Here is a 20,330-nt window from a genome sequence, read left to right as displayed (position 1 = left end):
TCCTGTTCATGGATTAACGAAAATGTGCAAAAGCTCTATTTGCCTCTGCCATTCTATGAGTCTCTTCCTTTTTACGTATGGCATCGCCACTCCCTTTGGCAGCATCCACTAATTCGGAACTTAATTTGAAAGCCATATTTCGACCCGGACGTTTTCGGGATGCCCCTAATAACCAACGAATGGCAAGTGCTTTTCCTTGTGTGGATCCTATTTCAATGGGAACTTGATGAGTTGATCCGCTTACACGTCTTGCCTTTACTGCTATATCGGGAGTTACTCCACGTATTGCTTGACGTAAAACAGATAGTGGATTTGTTTCTGTCTTTTGTTGAATCTTTTTCATGGCTCGATAGATAATTTGATAAGCCAATGATTTTTTTCCGTGTTTCAAAATACGGTTAACCAACATGTTAACTAATCGATTACGATAAATTGGATCGGATTTTGCAATTTATTCTTCTGCAGTACTTCAACGTGACATGAGGGTGAAAGGGGTTCAAAAATCAGTTTTCATTTTATAAGGGCTAAAATCATTTATTTTGGCTTAATTTTTTTTCCTAATTTATGTTATTTAAACTATATGTTATAATTTAATAATCTTTGAAATTTTAATTTATTAGGGTAAGTTTTTTCATTGGGCTTTTCTTTCTGAGTTGTATTATTTAAATGATTGTGTTTTTAGTTACAATCTTGAGAATTTAAATTTATTAGTGTCTGTGTAACCATGCAATTTCTTCGTTGCCACTACATGCATGTCATCCTCATCATTACATAGGTATCTTATACTTTATGTTAATTTTTACTAAATAAAAAATACCAAAATTGTAAAAATAATCCCATCAGGCTATCCACTCCCACTCCATACCCAATACGTAATACTAGTCCTAGTCCTAAAGCACTCCTCTTAGAAGACCTAAGGTCACACGGTTGGTGAATAAAATGAACCTTATCATAATACATATTTCTAATATTTGAACAATGATTCAGAATTTAGATTTGAACCATCGTGTCTCGGCATTTTCCTGCGTCCACTACGACATATTTTGGTTCTGACATCCTACAAGAAATATGGGTAGGTTATCCCACGTACATCTAAGATGACTCAGGGCATGAAGTGAGTTTGAATAGAGTAGTACCTAGTGTCAACCATTCTATGAAAAGAGGAGGTAGTGACCCTCATGCGCAAACAGACAATGTGGTGACACAGAAGGGGTTCCAATCGGCTTATGTGAGGGTCGAGATAAGACAAGTTCCATGATGTGACCGAAGAGAACATACCATCAAACACACCATGAAGAGTGTGCATTGAAGCCAAGCTAAGACATAAGCAAGATAAAGGCAAATGGTTGACATGAGTGTCAAATATAGACTTGAAAAAGACCCGAGTAGGGCCTTGATCCTCAACCTTGGAGGTCAAAGTTCCAATAGAGTTTGGGCATGTGGCTTTGGATTTAAGTTTGTATATGTAAAATATAAATGCTAACCAAATTTAGTTTCAATTGGATACCCAACAAACGCTCCAAGAGACCATATGATTGTTCACCAAAATCATGTCTACTCTTGCTTGACAAAAAAATACTTCAAAATGTACTACAGGGGGAGACATGCTGTCAATTCTCCACCACCCCTATGTCTTGAGCGACTTTCTTTGAAATGAGTTTATCAAGAACAATGTTAGATGATGTGCCTGTGTTAACATTGTGCCCCCACCCTTAAATAAGTTAGTATAAACACATGCTATTGGTACAGAATCCTTAAATAACTTAGCATGGACATGTGATGATTCATGCCTCGATAGAATCTGGATGGATAGATGTTTGGGATGCCCATTGATAAGAACGACATATGAGTCCATTTTTTATAGACATGTCCGAGCAAGCTACGATAGTTGATGACATCTTGGGACTTGGGATGACATTCTGATATAAAAGGCATGTCATTGGTAACCAAGGTGACAAGATGTGATGCAACGACACATGAATGACAATGACCTAGAGTAGGGACAAGGTCGTGCCGGATGATTTGGTCTAGTGTAGAGGCAAGTTGGTTAAGGTCACAAATGATTGAACATACACGCATGGGCGGCGTTTATGACTAAACAAGCTAAGATTTCACATGAGGGATGTTCGGTTAGCAAAGGAGAACCTCGTCTAAGGTCCAACGAAGCCACAAAACGGGACAAAAAATGTGAATAAGACTTGAGTTTCCCTTAAGACTTGTCATGAGTGTGTTAAGATCATGACGCCACACGGTTGAAAATGTACAATTGTGATACCTAGTATGAGTATCATAGTACACTTAAAGCTTGAGTTGTACATCCTAGGGAGACATTTTAGGTTATAAGTTCATGGGTTCTAGCTCCAAGGGTCCATCATAACACTTAATCACAACCTAAGCTTAAATGTATCATAAAATTCATAAGCCCTTAACATGTCAACATATCATAACTCCAGCATACATGAAAATCCTTATTATATGTTCCTATGTCCATAAAACTTTGCATAAATCCTTATTATATGATATTAGATCGTACATTAAAATTTCATACATAGTGGAGTTCATTTAGTGAGTAAAATTTAAAATTTATGATTCTTGAGTAAAACGTCCGATTTAAGTGCTTAACACATAGCTCTTAACCTATCTTTTCCATTTTGCTTAGTTATTTGTCATCTCAAGGTTTTGGTTTAATTCTAAGCAATTTCTACGAGTAAATCTTAAGTAAAAACCAAAGTGACTGCTTACTTGCTTAGTTATATTCGAGACCTTAGTTTTTGCATTCCAGATGTCCAAAACTCACCCAATTTTTTTGTACTGGACTTGTAGTGAGTCAATTTTGAGGAACCAAAGATAATTAAGTAAGAACTAGTCTAGAAGAGGGTTAAAAACTATACATAACTATAGGGAGTTGGTTTGGGTGACATGACTGATTCAATTGAGCTACTCACACCATCATCTTCAACCTCAATATGAGAGATGACGCATAAATCTTCATAGGGTTGCAACGAGTGGAGCCTGTTACACAATTGGCAATGAGTGGAACCTTAAAAACTAACATCTTAAATTGACACGAGTGGTGTAGAGTTAAAGCCACCACTTCAATGTTAGGAACTATGACTACGATTTTGTTTCTGGTTCCTCCAAAAGGTCTCCGCTTAGGTAGATAGTATTCCTTCCTTATAATAAACCTATGATCTTCTCCTTAATTAGTTAATGTGTGACTCATCTCCCAACAATTCTCAAACACGGAAGACCAGCAAATGATGCTTCACAACTATGAATAGAACCATTATCTAAGCGGAAATATCTCTTAAAAGAAAACACAATCTTTAATATAAATGTCGAAAACATTTAAAACATCATCTTCTCTGAAAAACACAGTCATAGTCTTACGTGTTTAAATATGAAACATTGAAATTTAGAGAAATTAAATACAAATACAAAATAATTTAAATCGATGAAATGCAAAACATTCTATTCTAACATAAGATTATGAATTTAAATATGAATCTACCATATGCACGTGCCATAGTCTTTGCTTGTGATGTCGCCGTCCTCCGTACATGTGCGCCTTGCCTTTACCTGAAAAATTATGTGGCATGCGGCCTAAGTATTTCAAAGAATAGTTAGTAAATGGCCCCACTATAGGGGTCATGCAGATGCAAACACATGCAATCATGCTCTTGAGACCTATTTCTAGCTCATCTAGGGGTAGCCTCCATTCTCAGACAAATTGGATATGTAATACTTCCCTACACACGACCCACACGTGCGAGTGTGAATCCCCAAGGCGCTCGTACACCCCTGGACCCTCTAGTCAAGCTAATTTGTAGTGACGTCCGGAGGTCAATGAAACCCCATAGTGTCATGTACCTCATGAACACCCTACTCGACATATTGTGCGCATTCACACTCATCATCATACTGTGCGCGTCCGCTCTATCATCTCTAGGGGAAGTAGCCATATGCTTATGAACATACAACATGCATGAGGTCCCTCTAAATCCCATCATAACGTCTCTTCTGACACAACCCTCTAGTCTCATCTCTTTGTTACTCTAGGTAACACATGCTCGTGGATATTTATATTAATATCATTTTCATGCTCTTAGAGGTGTGTCCTAGGTCGATCTAATGACATGATGCAATATGACAATCATCATCATATAGCATGCTCAATATGGAAAACATCATCATATTAAAGAAACCGGCCTACAACATGATACTCATCAATAAGCCATCAATTACATCAAACATCNCTAGGTCGATCTAATGACATGATGCAATATGACAATCATCATCATATAGCATGCTCAATATGGAAAACATCATCATATTAAAGAAACCGGCCTACAACATGATACTCATCAATAAGCCATCAATTACATCAAACATCATATGTATGTCATGCATCAAAACATAAATCACGTACATATAACATGCATCATAGCTCAAGTATCATACTCATACATCGTCATAAACATCATATATTATCATACTCATACATCATCATAAACATCATACATCATCATGCTCGTAAATAAGACGGTAATGCAAACAATTTTAGTCTATCCTATGGTAAGACCACTTACTTGATTGTCTTAACCAAAGTACTCCCTAATTAGCTAAACGTAAACTTCCGTTCCTTGAAAGCTGCTCCAAAGGTTGTCGGGGTTCGCTTTCTATCTATTGTTCGTCACCTTTCGTTAGTATTTCACATTTAATTAATAATCCAACTAAAAATATAAAATACAGCTCTAAAACTGCCTAAATTTCCTTAATCGGAGCCGAAAACACCTTAATCGGAGCCGAAAACAGGTCTAGGAGGGTCAGAATGGTGGAAATTGGGCTAAAAATGGTAAGCCGAGGAGTCGCCAGGAGAGTCATCGGAGAGTCGTTGAAGCGTCGCAGGAACGTCGTCGGGAAGCCGCCGGAGAGTTGTCGCGCGGTCCAAGCCGCTCAAGTTGAAGGGCTCCTGGCGCCACGGCTTGACACGTGGTGGCATATAAGAGGGCCACGACAGCGTAGGCGTCTCAGGTTGAGGCGCGGGTCGAAGTTCCGCTTCGGGTTGGCTCGCGGATGAGTTTGGTGCTATTGGGCTGATTTTTGGGTTTTAGGTCGAGCCAGACTTGGGCCTCGGGTTTGAAGGTGGGTTTGGACTCAGGTTCTTGAGTTTGCACAGCGGACCCGGGTCGTACGCGGCTCGGGTTGCAGAGTGAGTCGGGCCTCGGGACTAGGCTGCTGAGGGTGTTTGGGCCGCTGGACTTGGGGGTAGCGTATTTGGTTCGAGTCTACCTGATTCCGATGGATCCTTTCTTCTTCGCCTGATTCCGATGGATCCTTTCTTCTTCGCCTGATTCCGATGGATCCTTTCTTCTTCGCCTGATTCCGATGGATCCTTTCTTCTTCGCCTGATTCCGTGCGCGATGTTTCTCTCTCCTCCGTTCGTCGTTTCCAACGCCGATTTCCGTCCTTTTCTTCTTCTTCTTCCTCGCTGTTTGTCTTCCCTCCTTCCTTTACCTTTACCACCGTGGTTTCGTGACTTGAAACGACCTATAACCACACATAGATGGATGTTTAGAAAACCCCTAAATCTCGACCTCGTTTCCCCACGACGACGCGTATGAAAACAGCACGACACGTACCTTGTGTTGATGGGCAGTCATCTCAGGACGATCTGCTTAGTTCGTGGTTGTGAGATCCGCAACCTTGCCGGCGACATGGGTAAAATTTTATATGGACACAAGTGAGATTTTGATATATATTTTTATATGGACACACATGGAACAAAGTAGTTAAATGGAACTTTCATATATGTTTAGCTACTGTCTTTTAAATTATAAAAATATAGAAAGAAAACACAAAACGCTAGAAGGAGGGCTTGAACCTCCGACCTTGTGGTTAACAGCCACACGCTCTAACCAACTGAGCTATTCCAGCATTCGAGATTAAAATTAGAAAGAAATTAATAATACTATTTGTGCTTATTTGTACCTAAACAAGAGCACTCTCACGTAATTGTGAATTTTAGGGCAAACAATGTTTGAAAGTTTCCATGTCTTCTTCCTATCTCTCCACACATCTACCATTTTCATCTTCAACCTCTCAAGTTTTAGACGGCTGAAGTGATCCGCCATTAAAGCTCTAAACGAAGTCGAAAAGTTCTTTTTCAACGCACCATTATTTTGTTTTTCTTATATTGCCTTCGTTTATTTCTTTCGAAATTATCATATTTTTAGCTTTGATTATGGACTAATTTTCTTTTGTTGCAAATTATTTCCATGTTCATATAAAGTTCATAAAGTCTTTTGAATCTTGTTCTTGAAAGTATTTTATTTAAATTGTTTCTATTCGTTAGGCTAACCGATATCAAATAGTTACGCACCAAAAAGTCGAGGTGTGTTGGGCACTTAGATTCATTTTTATGCATAGCAGCATTAGAAATATATGTTCGATTGATGAAGACAAACCTCGCCTAAGGTCCGATGAAGCCACAAAGTCGGGGCAAAAAATATATATGGAGCTTAATTCCCCTAAAGGCTACTAATGAGTGTGTCAAGATCACAAGGATGAAGGGGATGTTGGAGCCCCCATGGGTCATTTGAAATCCAAATTCTAGTCCACATCAAATATAAGTCTCCACAATCATCAAATACCAAGAGTGTTTAAGGGATAAAACCAAGTACCAGAACATGGATCAAGTTCCAAGTCCCCATAACCATGACTCAAAACTTCAAAACCAAGATCTTTATATCAAAATCATGTTTAAGAACTCAAAACTCAAGATCAAGGTCCTCGAACTAAAATAATGATAAGAACTCAAAACTCAAGAACATAACCTAAGGACCTAAGTTCTATAGATAAGAACAAGAACATGACATAAAGAGTGTGGTGCCGGCTAATTGTTGAGTCTTTATACTCACTCCATGTTTTCCATGTTTTTTAGGTTATCAAGAAGAAGCTGGTTGAGAATGGAAGCAAATCGGGAGCCAAATATATTAATACTCTTAATCTTTTCAAGTATTTAATATTTTAAGTTGATTGGTTAACTGAGCTCAATGTATTCAAACTCTTTCAGTTTTATTTTGTAATTTTAAATAATATGTATTTAAAAGTGAAATTTTCTATCTTTTTAAGTTTTAAAGTCACAATTTGTACGTGGGAGACTCTCGAAATCAGATTGTGACATATATCCTAGGATTCCATACCAATACCTTGATGGGTTGATGTGCTCAAATGAGTCGAGGGAGGATGTATTGACTCTAGATTTATTATAGAGAATTTGGAAACTACATAATTGTACGTGGTATTTAGCCATTTAGATGGAAATTCGATTAGAGCCAATAAATAGATTGAGCGATTATATTTTTATACTAATTCTTGTTATAATTTGTTTAGATGAATTAAGCAGGAACTAAGAGGCAGAGGGCGGGAACATATCGGTGTTGTTCAGCTATAGAGGGATTTTTGGAAGGCAACTTCCTTTGTTTTTATAAGTTTGTTTTGTAAATCGAGTATGTAATCTTTTAGGTGTATTTAATTTTAATGGCTTTGATCTTCTAACTTTATTTTTGTTTTAAAAGATGAAAATTTTTACCGTGTTTTTTAAACTCTTTGTGTCACAGGTAGAAGTTCATGATTTGAAGCTTCAAAAAGCAAGTTGTTCAAGATAAAAATTTAAGAAAGGAAGGTAAAATCGTTATATAGGTAGGAAATTATCCTCATCAAAGTCCTTTGACAAAATCATTAGTTAGAGGAGGTGAGACATAGTAGCCGGAGGAGGACGAAATGATGGGTAAATACCCCAAATCTTTTAGAAAATCTTACGACAAGCTAAGTTGTATCAGATAAAAATAAATTTCGAGGATAAAGTTGTTTACGAATAATATATGACAATAACCTAAATGTAAAAAAACGAAAGCATAGGAGAGCCACACGGGTCATATTCTAGTTTGACTCATTCTTTGACCCGTTAGAAAATTTCAAGCAACTTCTGGTACGATTCCACAAACTCATCCCTTCAAAATAATTCTTTAGCTTGAAGGAAGCATAAGGAAGAACTTTCGTGTGGAAGTCGAGCCTTGGTGTCCAAGAAAGAAATTGACTTATTTATATGATTTGCACTTATTTACCGTATGTTTTTTCACACGAGATGACTTGCATTTCATGTGCTGGAATAGCTCAGTTGGTTAGAGCGTGTGGCTGTTAACCACAAGGTCGGTCAAAGGTTCAAGCCTTCTTTCTAGCGTTAATGATCGATCAAAGAAAATTTAAAGAGGATTATAGGCAAGTTCTTATGCACTACCACAAAATTGTCTTGTCGTTATAAATAAAGCGAGGTAACGAAAAGAAATATTAATTATAAGAGGTCGACTTTCAATGCTACACTTGTTTTCATGCATGAAAATAAATTTGGATGATCAACGCACATTACCCTTAAAGTATTACGTCTTGCAAACCAACCTAGTTATATTCCTATGTGTTAGGTTTCTTTAATAGTTCACCGTAGTCCACACTCAAAAGAAAAGATATCGTAACATTTTCATTTAAGAAAGGTTACATTTTAAGACTGTATTTTAAGATTTTTTATTTACTTTAGGTTATATTTATATAATTAGTAATTATGGTCATAAAATATGAATGTTACCACTCTTGGAATGTCTTTATTAATTTCATTTTGAGGCTATATAAAGTCATGTATGTTGTAAGTAGACTTAGAAAATATAGTAAAATGAACAGTTGTGCTTTCATTTAGCCAATGACTAAGTTTCTTTGCAATTTTATGTAGTTTAGGTTGCATGTAGAATCATTCAAGTTTGACATGATCAATCTTGCTTATGGAGTGATTCGAATCTCAAACAAGTGTTCTTGTCTTGAGATATTCGACCAACAGTGATTCCATATTATTTGGTATCAGAGCCCTTCGAGTGATTCCCTATCACTAGTTATGGACGGTCACTCCACCTATTTATTGTTGGTTTTTGTTTATTTATTATTATTTTCTCTTGTCATGTGTAAGGTGTACATCTTATGGTTATTTGTTGGAAGAAAACACTAATAATTCTCCCAAACTTGCTCGAGAAATTAAATCTCCTAAACTTGCTTCACAAGTTATTATGTCCTAAATTTGCTGCTAACTTACTTCAAAAGTTAAGTCTCCTAAACTTGTTCGATAAGTTAAATCTCTTAAAAGTTAAATCTGTTTAAAAGCGAATAATAAGATTCTACGTAAATGGATGAAGTAATTAGGAAGATGTTCAAACTTTCCCTATCACAATAGGGAGCTTTTATATGGGAAGCATTCGTGTGGTTGATTGGGCGATGTCAGTTCTTACTCAGGTACAAGATACGAAACTGAGTGGATCTTATCCTTTTTGTTTTCTAATTTTTTGTATGCCTTACCCTATCATTTGTATGATTTGCACTTATTTACCGTATTTTTTTTTATAGGACGTGACTTGTGTCTCATGTGCTGGAATAACTTAGTTGGTTAGAGCATGTGGCTGTTAACCACAAAGTCGGAAGTTCAAACCTTCCTAGCATTTTGATATTTAAAAAACACTCCGTTAGTAATACTCAAATTAGCAGACTCTCTTGTTGACTTAGTATAGTATCTAGCTTTTTTTGTTATTGGGTATCTTGATGGTTAATTTTAAAATAAGGGGGTTTAGTTCATGAGTTCATATTCATAACTTATCTCGTTCAATTCTGTCACCAATTTCACAAAAAGATTTTAAATTAAGTAAAAATAAAGAAATTAGTAAAAAAAGAATTAAATTCAAAGTTTAAATAGTAAAAAAAATGAGAGTAAAAACAATATGATAGTCCAAATCAATTCAATTGGATCGTTAGTGGCTGGTTCAAGTGAATTGACCTCATCACCCTTTCTTCATCCTCCAAATAGGGTAAGTGCCTACAATTACTAGCTTCATATCGTCTAAAAATAGAATTCATTTCATCTATTCATGTAAGAAGTTAAAGATATCTCCCTTGGACGTTTGACATCCCAGTGTTTCTGCAGTGCAACCAATTAATATTATAAATTATTAACCAACATTTAAACACTTACATGATTTGAAAACGAAGGAACTAAGGATATACACAATATGAGAACTTACTAGATTTATAGTAGGTGGTTAGGTTAACCTTTACAATACTTTTTCAACCCAGTGCTTAGATCAGTTCCGCAAACTCCAACCAATGTACTAAAATTTGTAGGCTTTTAACAGAATTATTGCAACTACAATTTTTTTTTTATCATTAACATTTAAACTTTATTTCTATTTGATCCTTCAGGTTTCAAAAGTGACATTTGGGTTCCAATTTTGGAATTTGATATCTAATTGGTCCCTAATTTTGCACCTCTAAATCATGCTAACATTCTTAGCTATGAAAAAAAAATGTTGTTAGCGCCTCAAGGTCAACCAAATATTCTTTGCAAGGGAACAAGCATTCTTTCTAAGTTCATCAAAATAGTTGTTGGGATAAGGTATTGTTATAAACACACTAAATGAGAATTGGAGTGATAAAGTGTGCAAATTTCTTGATGTCTTTTAGACAGATTAAAGCTATAAAAAGGCAATAAGAGATTTGCCTTCATTTTTTCTTTGTAAAAATCTGCTCCTAAAGACCATATCCTTCTTGCTTCCCGGGATTATGTTCCCTTTGACTTTGATTTTATGCCTCCGCTTTTGGACAGGGAAGCTTTTGATGTCACCTTCCCTGTTTGATATCTCCACTTTGATTCCATAACTAGTGAGATTTTGGTTTTGTCCCGACTCTGGGATATTTTTTGGGGAGCTCTGACCTTTCAAGTGGTTTTTCTCTAGATGTTTCTTTTCTCTTTTGTGTATCTCTCCCAATCCAAGCCCCTCTTTGTTTTCTTTGTCCCAAAGAAGGTTAGATTCTTTGCTTAACAAGTCATGCACGGAGAGATTAGCACATTTGATTTGATGCAGGAGATTTCCTCCGTGATGTGAATCCAAAGCAGTGTATTTTGGGTAAGTATGCCGTGGAGAACATAATCATATGCTGGGAGATTAGCTTCCTTGGTTCATAATTGTTTTTCTTGCTCCTCGTAAGGAGGCCTTGTTCCATCCTCCATTTAAAGACGAGGAAGAAGTGTTGTCGAAGACTACCTTTTAGTTATTTTGTAGAACATTTAGCATGGGAGAAACGAGTGGATCTTTATAGTGGAAGAAATGTATTGGAAAAGTTCAGTCTACAGCTAGGTTAAGTACTTCCTCTCACAGAGTTCTGTATTTATATGTTGTTTCTCATTCTTAAGAGTTGGAGATCATTCTTTTTAAGTTTTATTCGGCCTCTGTCGTTGTCTTGCTTTGGCTCTATTTGGTTTGAGCTGGTTTTTTAATTGCTCATTGTATATCTTGTCGTTCTCTTAAAGAGTTCGGCNGACATACAAAAAACAAACCCAAAAAAAGGTGTCCGACCCAAACTACAAAAAACCAAGTTTGTCTCCCAACAATATGGGTATTAAATCTTCTAAGCATGCAATGCAAGGTTAGACAAATTCTTTAATCAGGGTATAGAGTCTCACCAGTGTTATTGCTTAACCTTCAGAGAATCTTCAATGCGTTTGATGAGGTCATCCGCTGTCATAGCTCCTTCCTGCATATATATCATTTGCAGGCATGTTTAAAATAAAAAAATTAATAATCAAAGCAGAAGAAACTGAAAGAGCGACTACCTGACATTTCAACAAGAATGTCTAAGAAGTTAAAGATTGTTTATGAGGTCTCACTAAAACTTAAAGAAAACGAAAAATAGTTGTAGCCTAGTAAGAAAGATTCTGAAACATATATGAGAGAGATGTCTTCACGCATCTATTGTTTGACAGCAAAAGCTACAATAAGTCGTACATTTGATATCACTCCAAATGACTAGAAATGAGTCAAAGCATTCACTTACGAATCGGTCACGGGGTTTTCCATCTTTGAAGAGGATGAACGTAGGCAGTGCCTCGATTTTGTATTTATCAGCGATGACAGGATATTTCTCAGTGTCAATCTTGACCACCTGGACTGTGTCACTCAGCTTAGCACTAACTTTTTCAAGAATAGGAACCATGAACTGACAAGGACCGCACCTGCAAATGAGGGGCTAGGTTTACTCATTATTTAATAAAATTACATTACTTTTTCTAAATAAAAGAAAATACTTCGATTCTACAATTGAAACCCTGCTTGTTCCATTTCTCCTCAGTAGTCAAGCACTAACTTGATCATTGAATCATATTCACAAGGTATTGCTCCCAGTAACAATAGATTGTTTTGAAATAGTGTATTAAAAATGTCTCCGCAGATTAACATTGTGCATATAAAGTGTGATGGTATATCATACCACGTATGCAATGCTTTTCTAGGAGTTCTTTGAAAATGGGTGTGTAGCAACTCAATCAAGGACAAACATTCCAAGGATCCCACAACAGGCACGTTCAAACAGAACTAGACGTTGTCGAGATGTCTTTTAAGTATATAATCAAACATAAACAATGTGTAATGCAAATTATTTACAATTCTGAATTTCTAAACAGAAATGCTCAAGAAATGTAAAGGTCATAACCCCTTTGACAAGGAAATGTCCAAATAAGTAGATCAAATTGGCACATTTAATTGATGCAATTGACTAAATCAACTACACCCATATTAGTCCACAAATTTTAAATTTTAGGCTAAGCTATAAGTTAGGTTCCTACACATAGAAAAATGTGTCTAACAGATCTCCAAAACTTAATTTTCAACTTTACGACTCATAGGTCCGAAACATATAAGTCACTTTTAAAATTCAAGATCTATTAAACACAAAGCGATTCAACATATTAACAATCATGCAAACTGTAACAAAATATCATGTCACGTCTGCAATGCTCTTCAAGGAAGAGTGCCTTGAAAATAGATGTGTGTGCGTGCATTGAAGATAAAGAAAGTGACTAACCAGGTAGCATAGAAGTCGACTAACACCGGTTTGCCAGAGTTGGCCAGTAAATCATCAAAGGAGGAAAACGTTTGATTACTTGCTTTGACCTACAAAAGTTAGTTTGTACGAACAAGTCCACCGTTATTCACTACAGTAGTTTGAACACAACTTCATATTATCATCCATATTCAAAGAATCTACTTAAGAATTAATAAAAAAAACACTAATGTAATATTTGTGAATGAACAAAGTACTAAACATTCCGAATGAACAAAGTACTTCTGGAAATGTACTTATAACTGGATTTTTGAACAAACCTAGAAATCATAGAACCAGATAGAATATACTTATTTCTTACAAAAAATCCTAATTGAACCGTCTAGTTTCAAGTTATGTGGAAAAAGCAGCAGACACCGTGATTATCAAAATTCAAATAAAAGGAAATCCCGAAGTTAAAGGAAAAGGGGAAAAGAAAACAGCTAAATCATATGAGTTTCGGTCTACAGAATATTTATATCTGCAATTAGGGCAAGAAACCGTACAACTAACAAGAAGTCATTGAATATTAGATTATGAACAAAAGCAAAAATTAGAACAAAAGGGAAGTCCACATATTCCAATTTCTCTAACAGGTTCCTCAATTAAGACGACATACAGATCCAAGAAAAGAGATTACTACCACAGGCAAGTTTCGAGACCGCGACAGAGTCGAAACCCCATGGTTTCCGAGTCGAACACACCGAAGCTGAACCGGTAGCTGTATAGACGATGTGGAAGACAATCTCGACAAAGATGTTACATTAGCAGCCAATTGGTTCGGGCGCTCTGAGGTGAGAAGAGGATTAGCTGAAGTTGAAATGGAGGCCGCCATGTGAAGCTCTCTCTGCTCCAACAATGTCGATAGAGGAATTCTGTCGTCTGTTTTGGCTTATTGGAGAAGCCAAAGGGAAGGGAAAGATTTGGTTATATTGTTCCAGATGAATGACAGCCGTTGGATGAACGGATTAAGAGGGATGCCGAATCGGACGGCAGTAGATCGGAGCAATATTTTTATTACCATAAAAATATATTTTTTTGTTCTTTTTTACCATTTGGGATAAATAAAATATTAAAAATAATGAAAAACAGAGTTAGAGGTTGAGGTGATTTGTCTATGGCTCATTCCCGCCTAGCTTCTTAGTTACGTGAAAAACATGAAAAAGTTGGAGTGAGCACAAAGACTCCATAAGTAGCCTATTTGTAACTCTTACCCAAGACTCCATAAGTAGCCTATTTGTAACTCTTACCCATGTTCATGGGTTCATGATACTTGGTCAACCTAGTTGCTATTTCTAATATGGCCCTAGACTATTCTCCACGAAGGATCGAGAAGGTCACATGGTCGGTGCAACACACATGGAAGTGTCATCCGGCAAGAAATGTGATTGGAGCGTCTTAGGGGTATGGGTAGGGAGAATTTGCATGAATGGGGTAGGTTAGACATACAAACATGGGCAGTCATTCCTTAATATGGTGTAGGGCATCTCATCTAGGCAAGGAGAAACATAAGACCTTACCATGACATTCTGCTAGGAAAGCATGATGTACGGCATACCACCTAGAAGAGGAAAACATAGATATCATGATGCATAAGGTGGCGGGAGATCATGAATCACTTAGAACCAGTCGAGTAGTACCTAGCAAACTTAAAAGGATCATGGGTAAGGGGTGTGTAAGGCATTAGCTTAACTTGGTACATAATCCTAGAGTATGTCTTGGTGCATGGTAATATAAGTAACCCTAGGTATACATGAAAACTTATTACACACCCTATTCATGATACATGTACGATCTTAAAGTAAACATGATCCTATCATAAGCATAAAACATTCCTAATAATACATAAAGAATCATATAACTAACAAGACCAACAAAATTACTAAGTTCTTAAAGTTCATGGTCATTAGTCCTTTGGGGCATTTTAGTAATTTTAGTAATTTTAGTAATTTTTCACCCACGATCCAATAGTCTTGAAACATCACTAGTCCTTTGAGAGTCATGAATTCAAGTAATATATCAAGTTTTATTGGATGTGGTTTGGGTCATAAACCGAGGGTTGACATTCTAAGGGCATTTTAGTTACTTTTACCATATGTCTGGTTCAGTCCCTTGACTTAATCTAATGACCTTTGAAGTTAATGTTAGGCTTATGGAGCCGGATACTTATTTATAGGTTATATCCGGTAAAGCTATATTTAGTAAAGCTATATATAGTAAAGCTATATATGGTAAAGCTATATCCGGTAAAGCTATATATGGTAAATAGCTATATATAGTAGATGGCTAAATCTGGTAAAGCTATATATAGTAAACTATACCATATATATATCTGGTGCGGGTAGAGCTTTGAAAATGTACTTTTCTATTCTCTGTACTCTCTCTTGTTGTACATACCTGAAGTCATCAATACAAAATCCTTTTAGCCAGAGTTCTCCTTGCAACTTTTCTCTATCCTTTTTTTCTTTGTGTTCATCTAGATCGAGCGTGTGCGTTGTTGTGCGATCCTAACAACTGGTATCGATCCTAACAGTTAATATATCATATTCATGCTTAAATTAAAATTTCACGTGCGACGGAGTTTGTTTAGTTATCCTCCTTAAAAACTGGTTTATTTAGAGCACAAAGCTCGATTTAAGCCTTTCATTCACAGTTCTTGAATAAATTCTTCAGTAATCCTTTAAATATTATGTAACTTAAGGTTCTTATCAATTTTAAAGTGATTCCTACCGGTATATCCGGAGAAAAGTCCAAAATTGCTACTTACCTCGTAGTTGATGTTTGAAGCCTTAGTTTTCAAGCTTTTGGTTACAAAATTTCTCCAAATTTTCTTTGGTAGATTCCTCTCGGAATATTGTTTCTTGAATTATCAAGACATTCATGAGAACAAATATAAAGGGGGTTAAATTGAAGAAAACCAAGGTTGGATCATGATACGTGGCAACAACAGATTGGTTCATTCGGCTTCTAGGCGTGCATTCAAATCTAAAGCCACATGATTTTCTTCAAATTAGTTATAACCCAGCACCACTCGGGTTCATAACTAAAAAGGTCAGGCCTATGGTAAGTCTAGTAACTATGGATGAACCATTTTGCTCTAACGTAAGATATGTACTTCACACCTAACTATCTACTGACCACATATAGGAGGATTTTCCCTAGTGGTGCTGGGTTATAACTACCTATTGCGTCGCCTTTTCAGGTGAAATAGTCACTTGCCTGTCAATTTTCTCTTCCGATCGGAGAGAGTAACTGACTTGTTCACACCCTCTCTTGCGTTATAATAATAAATTACCTATCATGTCATCCTTCCGAGCAGAGACAATAACTAACTTTGCTCCCCCTCTAGGCACAACTAAAACTACGTCAGTAACGTACCCTCTATGATTCAATGTAACTCACTAAGGGTGACAACTCGACTATATATACCACATAGACCCATCCTCCTCTTGGCTAGTTCATGAATAGGGGTTGCACCCTAAGGGTGACAACTCGATTCATCTATTTTTGGGTCTATGTGTTAGGAATCACAGATCTCCACAATGGTATGATATTGTCCACTTTGAGCATAAGCTCTCATGATTTTGTTTTGGGATTCCCCATAAGGCCCCATCAAGGTTCTCAAAGATAACTTCTCTCTTGATTACCATAGTGACGTGGAATCAACCTAATTGAAAGCTCTAATACCAAATGATATCGAATCAATCCAAGGGAAAGCTCTGATACCAAATGATATGGAATCACTACAAGGGGAGTAAAATTCAGATTACCTTGTTGATCGAATATCTCAAGGTAAGAATACTTGTTTGAGATTTGAATCATTCCATAAAAGATCGATAATGTCTAGCTTGAATGATTCTTGTTGATCAAATATCTCAAGGCAAAAACACTTATTTGAGATTCGAATCACTCCACAAGCAAGATTGATCATGTCTAGCTTGAATGATTCTTGTTGATCAAATATGTCAAGGCAAGAACACTTGTTTGAGATTCGAATCACTCCACAAGAAAGATTGATCATGTCAAGCTCGAATGATTCTACCTGCCACCTAAACTACATATAATTGCAAAGAAACTTAGTCATTGGCTAAAGGAAAGCACAAATGCTTCTTTTACTACATTTTCCACCGTCTATCTTACAAAGATAACATACTGGCTTTATATAGTCTCAAAATAAAACCTTTGACCTTACATGAGTCATTTCAAGTGTTTGTAACATTTATACTTTATGACTATAAGACTATAATTAGCCACGGTGTATATTTTATGGTCATAATTATCCACTATGTAATAAGCCTTAGATACATTAAAGAAACACTATAACTCCAAATTGTGATCCACCCAAAATTTATAACAATGAAACTTGATTCTTCTTCGATGTGGCATGAATCGAAACATCTTTTGGAAATTTTGACAACATTTTCTTCACATCTTCAATGAAGTATATTGTATGATTGATCTCTTGGTTCATATCACATACCCCCGTCCTGTGGCATGGTGGGGTTTGCCTTTGCGTAGACCTTAGTGATCGAGGCCATCACGTCGCGTGCGAGCTCCCTCCATGCCTTCTCTAGCGCTGCCCCTAGGTCGGAGGGGCGGAGGAGGTACCTGGTCACGACCGACTCCTTCCCCACCAGGATGGCCCTCTTCATACCCGAGAACACAGTGGACTTCCGGGGCTTCGAGGTGCCCGTGTCGTCATCCAGGTCCAACCCTATGATCATCTTCTTTGCACTCGAGGGGATGTCAGGTGAGATCCTAATGTGATTCTTCCAGGCCTTGTAGGCCATGTAGGGAGCAGGCTTGAGTAGTATGTTCACGATCTTGCTGTTCAGTAGGATGTGGTTCGCGGAGGGCTTCTTCTCCCCATGGGCGAGCGTGGATACATTTAGGGCGCGCAGGCATCTTGCCCTCAGTGCCCACATGTACGCCCCCTCTACCAGGAGCGTGGCAGTGCATTCCTTCCCCATGTCGGCTGCTGCCCAGCAATTGCATGTCCCAGATCCGACACCCCCATGTAGTAGCCTACCGAGTATAGGCGTAAATGCCATCATGTTCTTCCTGCTGCCGGATCTCTGGCCCGACACAGTGATCCCCGCCATCTTCTTTTTGGGGTGTCCTTCCACCATGCATGTGAGGTAGAAAACCGCCTCACGGAACACCCTCATCCTCCTCCAGTCAAGCGCCATGTCAGGTAGAAGCACAGACTTGTCCAGGTCCGAGACCCCCATGGAAACGACAGACGTAATGTGCGTTGGCGCATATAGTGTGGTGTAAACCTTGTCCACCTTCATGGCATGTCTCTGCAGTGCGCCCTCAATGCCCAGTGAATAGCCGTCAAGCTCCATAATCTCCTTCTCCTTCTCCTCTACCCCCATGCCTCTGACAAGAGTGTTGTCATCTCCTCCGCCCTGCCAACAACGTCTCCCTCTTCAGTATGTCCACCACTGCCCGACCCTTAAGGAGGCACGATAACACAGGGTCCACCAGGTCCTTGGTCCCTGCAGTGAGGGACCTTGTCCTTGTCCTTGTCTTTGGTCTCTGGTCTCATGGTGATTTCGTCCTCAATGGGGCCAAGGGCTGGTCATGGAGCAGAAAGCTCATGTCCGCGTTGTCGAGCGTTGGGCATTCTGCGTCTGGGTCTGCAATTAACCCCCACCTCGTGGTCGCCCCAACTTCCTGTTAGGTTTGTATTATTGAATACTAAACTTAGCTTTTATAGCTTTACAAATAACGTTGAATAGAAACTAACCACAAATCTCCAAAACAAATCTGGAAAAATATTTAAACAAAATACTTAAAAATACTTAACTATTTTTTACCTAATCAAATTCTTCTAACAATTCTTGTCTTGAACTAATTTTGGCAAGTCAGGAAAACTCTGCACACCAAGTTCTTCACTCAACTTCTGAAATGCTTATGATTTTAGAGGCTTTGTCAACAAATCAGCAAGTTGATTTCGGGTACCATAAAATAATAAATTAACAATTCCTTCTTTTGTAAGATCTCTAAGAAAGTGAAATCTTACTCTTCTTATGTGTTTCGAACGTCCATGTAGAATTGAATTTTTGGATAGATTAATAGTTGAAGTATTATCACACATTAACTTTGTTCCTTCTATTTGAGAGTGACCAATCTCTTTGAGTATCCTCCTCATCCAAACAGCTTGACATGCACAGGCATTAGCAACAACAAACTCAGCTTCTGTGGTTGATAAGGTGACTATAGGCTACTTACGAGAAGACCAAGCTACGGCTCCTCCACTCATCATAAACACATAGCCTGAAGTACTCTTGCTATCTTCCATTGTCTCCGGCATAGTCACTATCATTAAATCCAATTAAATCACTGACTCCTCCCTTTGTATAAAATACACCATAATCTACCGTACCTTTCAAGTACCTTAAAATCTTTTTAGCTGCTGCAAAATGTTGTTGTGCTGGACATGCCATAAAACGACTAATCAAACTTACAACAAACATGAGATCAAGACGAGTAGCTGTGAGATACATCATACTTCCCACTATTTGTTTATACAAAGTTACATCTACTTTTGCACCATTTTTATCTTTGCCAATTTTTTGTCCGGGAACAATGGGATTACAAACATAATTGTAATCGATTTAAAACTTCAGAAGCATACTTTCTTTGACATATAAAAATACCATCTAATCTTTGTATTACCTCTATTCCAAGAAAAAAATCTCATCTGACCTAAGTCTCATGTCAAACTCTTTCTTCATGGAACGTTTAGACTCCTCCAATAATTCTTCATCGTGTCTCCAGTAAATAAAAGATCATCAACATAAATGCTTACAATAAGAATTTTACCTCCCTTCTTCTTGATGAAGAGTGTCTACTCACTGGAACTGCTTTTGAATCATTCCTTGATGAAGTAGGATTTTATTCGACTAAACCAGGTTCTAAGTACTTGTTTTAATCCGTAGTAGAGAGCCTTTTAGAGTTTGTACACCATCCTCACTTCCCTTTATCTCATAGTCTTTTGGTTCTTCAACAAAAATATCTTCTTTTAATTTCCATATAAAAAAGCTGATTTGACATCTAAGAGTTTCCAACCTTTTTGGGCGACAAAAGCAATGATCATTCTCACCGTATCCATTCTGGACACGTCTGTACACTTTCGTATTATCAATTCTATGCTCTTGTGTGTAGCCTTTTACAACCAATCTTGCTTTATATTTATCAACTTCTCCAGACTCATTTAGCTTTTATAAATCCATTTCACTCCTGTTTTCTTTGCTCCAACTAGTACAACCACCAAATTTCATGTTTGGTTTTTTTTTTTTTTTTTTTTTTTTTTTTTTTTTTTTTTTTTTTTTTTTTTTTTTTTTTTTTTTTTT

General features: G+C 37.2%; 2 protein-coding genes and 2 non-coding genes across 5 annotated transcripts; 1 reads left to right on the top strand and 3 right to left on the bottom strand.

The window, feature by feature from the left end:
• Positions 1-3,361: 3,361 nt before the first annotated feature.
• On the bottom strand, positions 3,362-5,778 carry LOC111789069. Of its 2 annotated transcripts, XR_002814259.1 has the most exons (3): positions 5,643-5,778; positions 4,590-5,550; positions 3,362-3,579 (listed from the first exon to the last, which is right to left on the bottom strand). XR_002814259.1 is itself a non-coding variant. In XM_023669710.1 (2 exons), the coding sequence occupies exons 1-2, from the start codon at positions 5,661-5,663 to the stop codon at positions 5,158-5,160; spliced, it is 414 nt and encodes a 137-aa protein (XP_023525478.1). In that variant the 5' UTR covers positions 5,664-5,778; the 3' UTR covers positions 4,297-5,157. The 2 variants fall into 2 exon arrangements, 1 of the variants encoding a protein (XP_023525478.1); XM_023669710.1 differs by lacking the exon at positions 3,362-3,579 and having other exon boundaries at positions 4,297-5,550.
• An 85-nt stretch (positions 5,779-5,863) lies between these two features.
• On the bottom strand, positions 5,864-5,937 carry TRNAN-GUU. Its single transcript has one exon. It is a non-coding gene; the product is annotated as a tRNA-Asn (tRNA).
• Positions 5,938-8,167: 2,230 nt separating this feature from the next.
• Positions 8,168-8,245, top strand: TRNAN-GUU. The gene has a single exon. It is a non-coding gene; the product is annotated as a tRNA-Asn (tRNA).
• Positions 8,246-9,799: 1,554 nt separating this feature from the next.
• Positions 9,800-13,883, bottom strand: LOC111787499 (thioredoxin-like protein slr0233). The gene is made up of 5 exons (XM_023667482.1): positions 13,613-13,883; positions 12,952-13,040; positions 11,926-12,103; positions 11,555-11,625; positions 9,800-10,012 (listed from the first exon to the last, which is right to left on the bottom strand). The coding sequence occupies exons 1-4, from the start codon at positions 13,802-13,804 to the stop codon at positions 11,560-11,562; spliced, it is 525 nt and encodes a 174-aa protein (XP_023523250.1). The 5' UTR covers positions 13,805-13,883; the 3' UTR covers positions 9,800-10,012; positions 11,555-11,559.
• Between the last annotated feature and the right edge of the window lie 6,447 nt (positions 13,884-20,330).

This window comes from Cucurbita pepo, chromosome LG02 (assembly GCF_002806865.2).
Source record: "Cucurbita pepo subsp. pepo cultivar mu-cu-16 chromosome LG02, ASM280686v2, whole genome shotgun sequence".
NCBI lineage: Eukaryota > Viridiplantae > Streptophyta > Magnoliopsida > Cucurbitales > Cucurbitaceae > Cucurbita > Cucurbita pepo.
The sequence above is the reverse complement of the archived record's forward strand: the minus strand, read 5'-3'. Positions and strand labels throughout refer to the sequence as shown.

Excerpts from the sequence above, each read along its gene's own strand:
- LOC111787499 (XM_023667482.1), bottom strand. The coding sequence starts at position 13,804 with ATGGCGGCCTCCATTTCAACTTCAGCTAATCCTCTTCTCACCTCAGAG. Across the intron at positions 13,041-13,612 it reads GGTCTCGAAACTTGCCTGTG|GTCAAAGCAAGTAATCAAAC; the intron begins GTAGTAATCTCT and ends TAACTTTTGTAG. Across the intron at positions 12,104-12,951 it reads GTCGACTTCTATGCTACCTG|GTGCGGTCCTTGTCAGTTCA; the intron begins GTTAGTCACTTT and ends CCTCATTTGCAG.
- LOC111789069 (XM_023669710.1), bottom strand. The coding sequence starts at position 5,663 with ATGACTGCCCATCAACACAAG. Across the intron at positions 5,551-5,642 it reads TGACTGCCCATCAACACAAG|GTCGTTTCAAGTCACGAAAC; the intron begins GTACGTGTCGTG and ends GTGTGGTTATAG.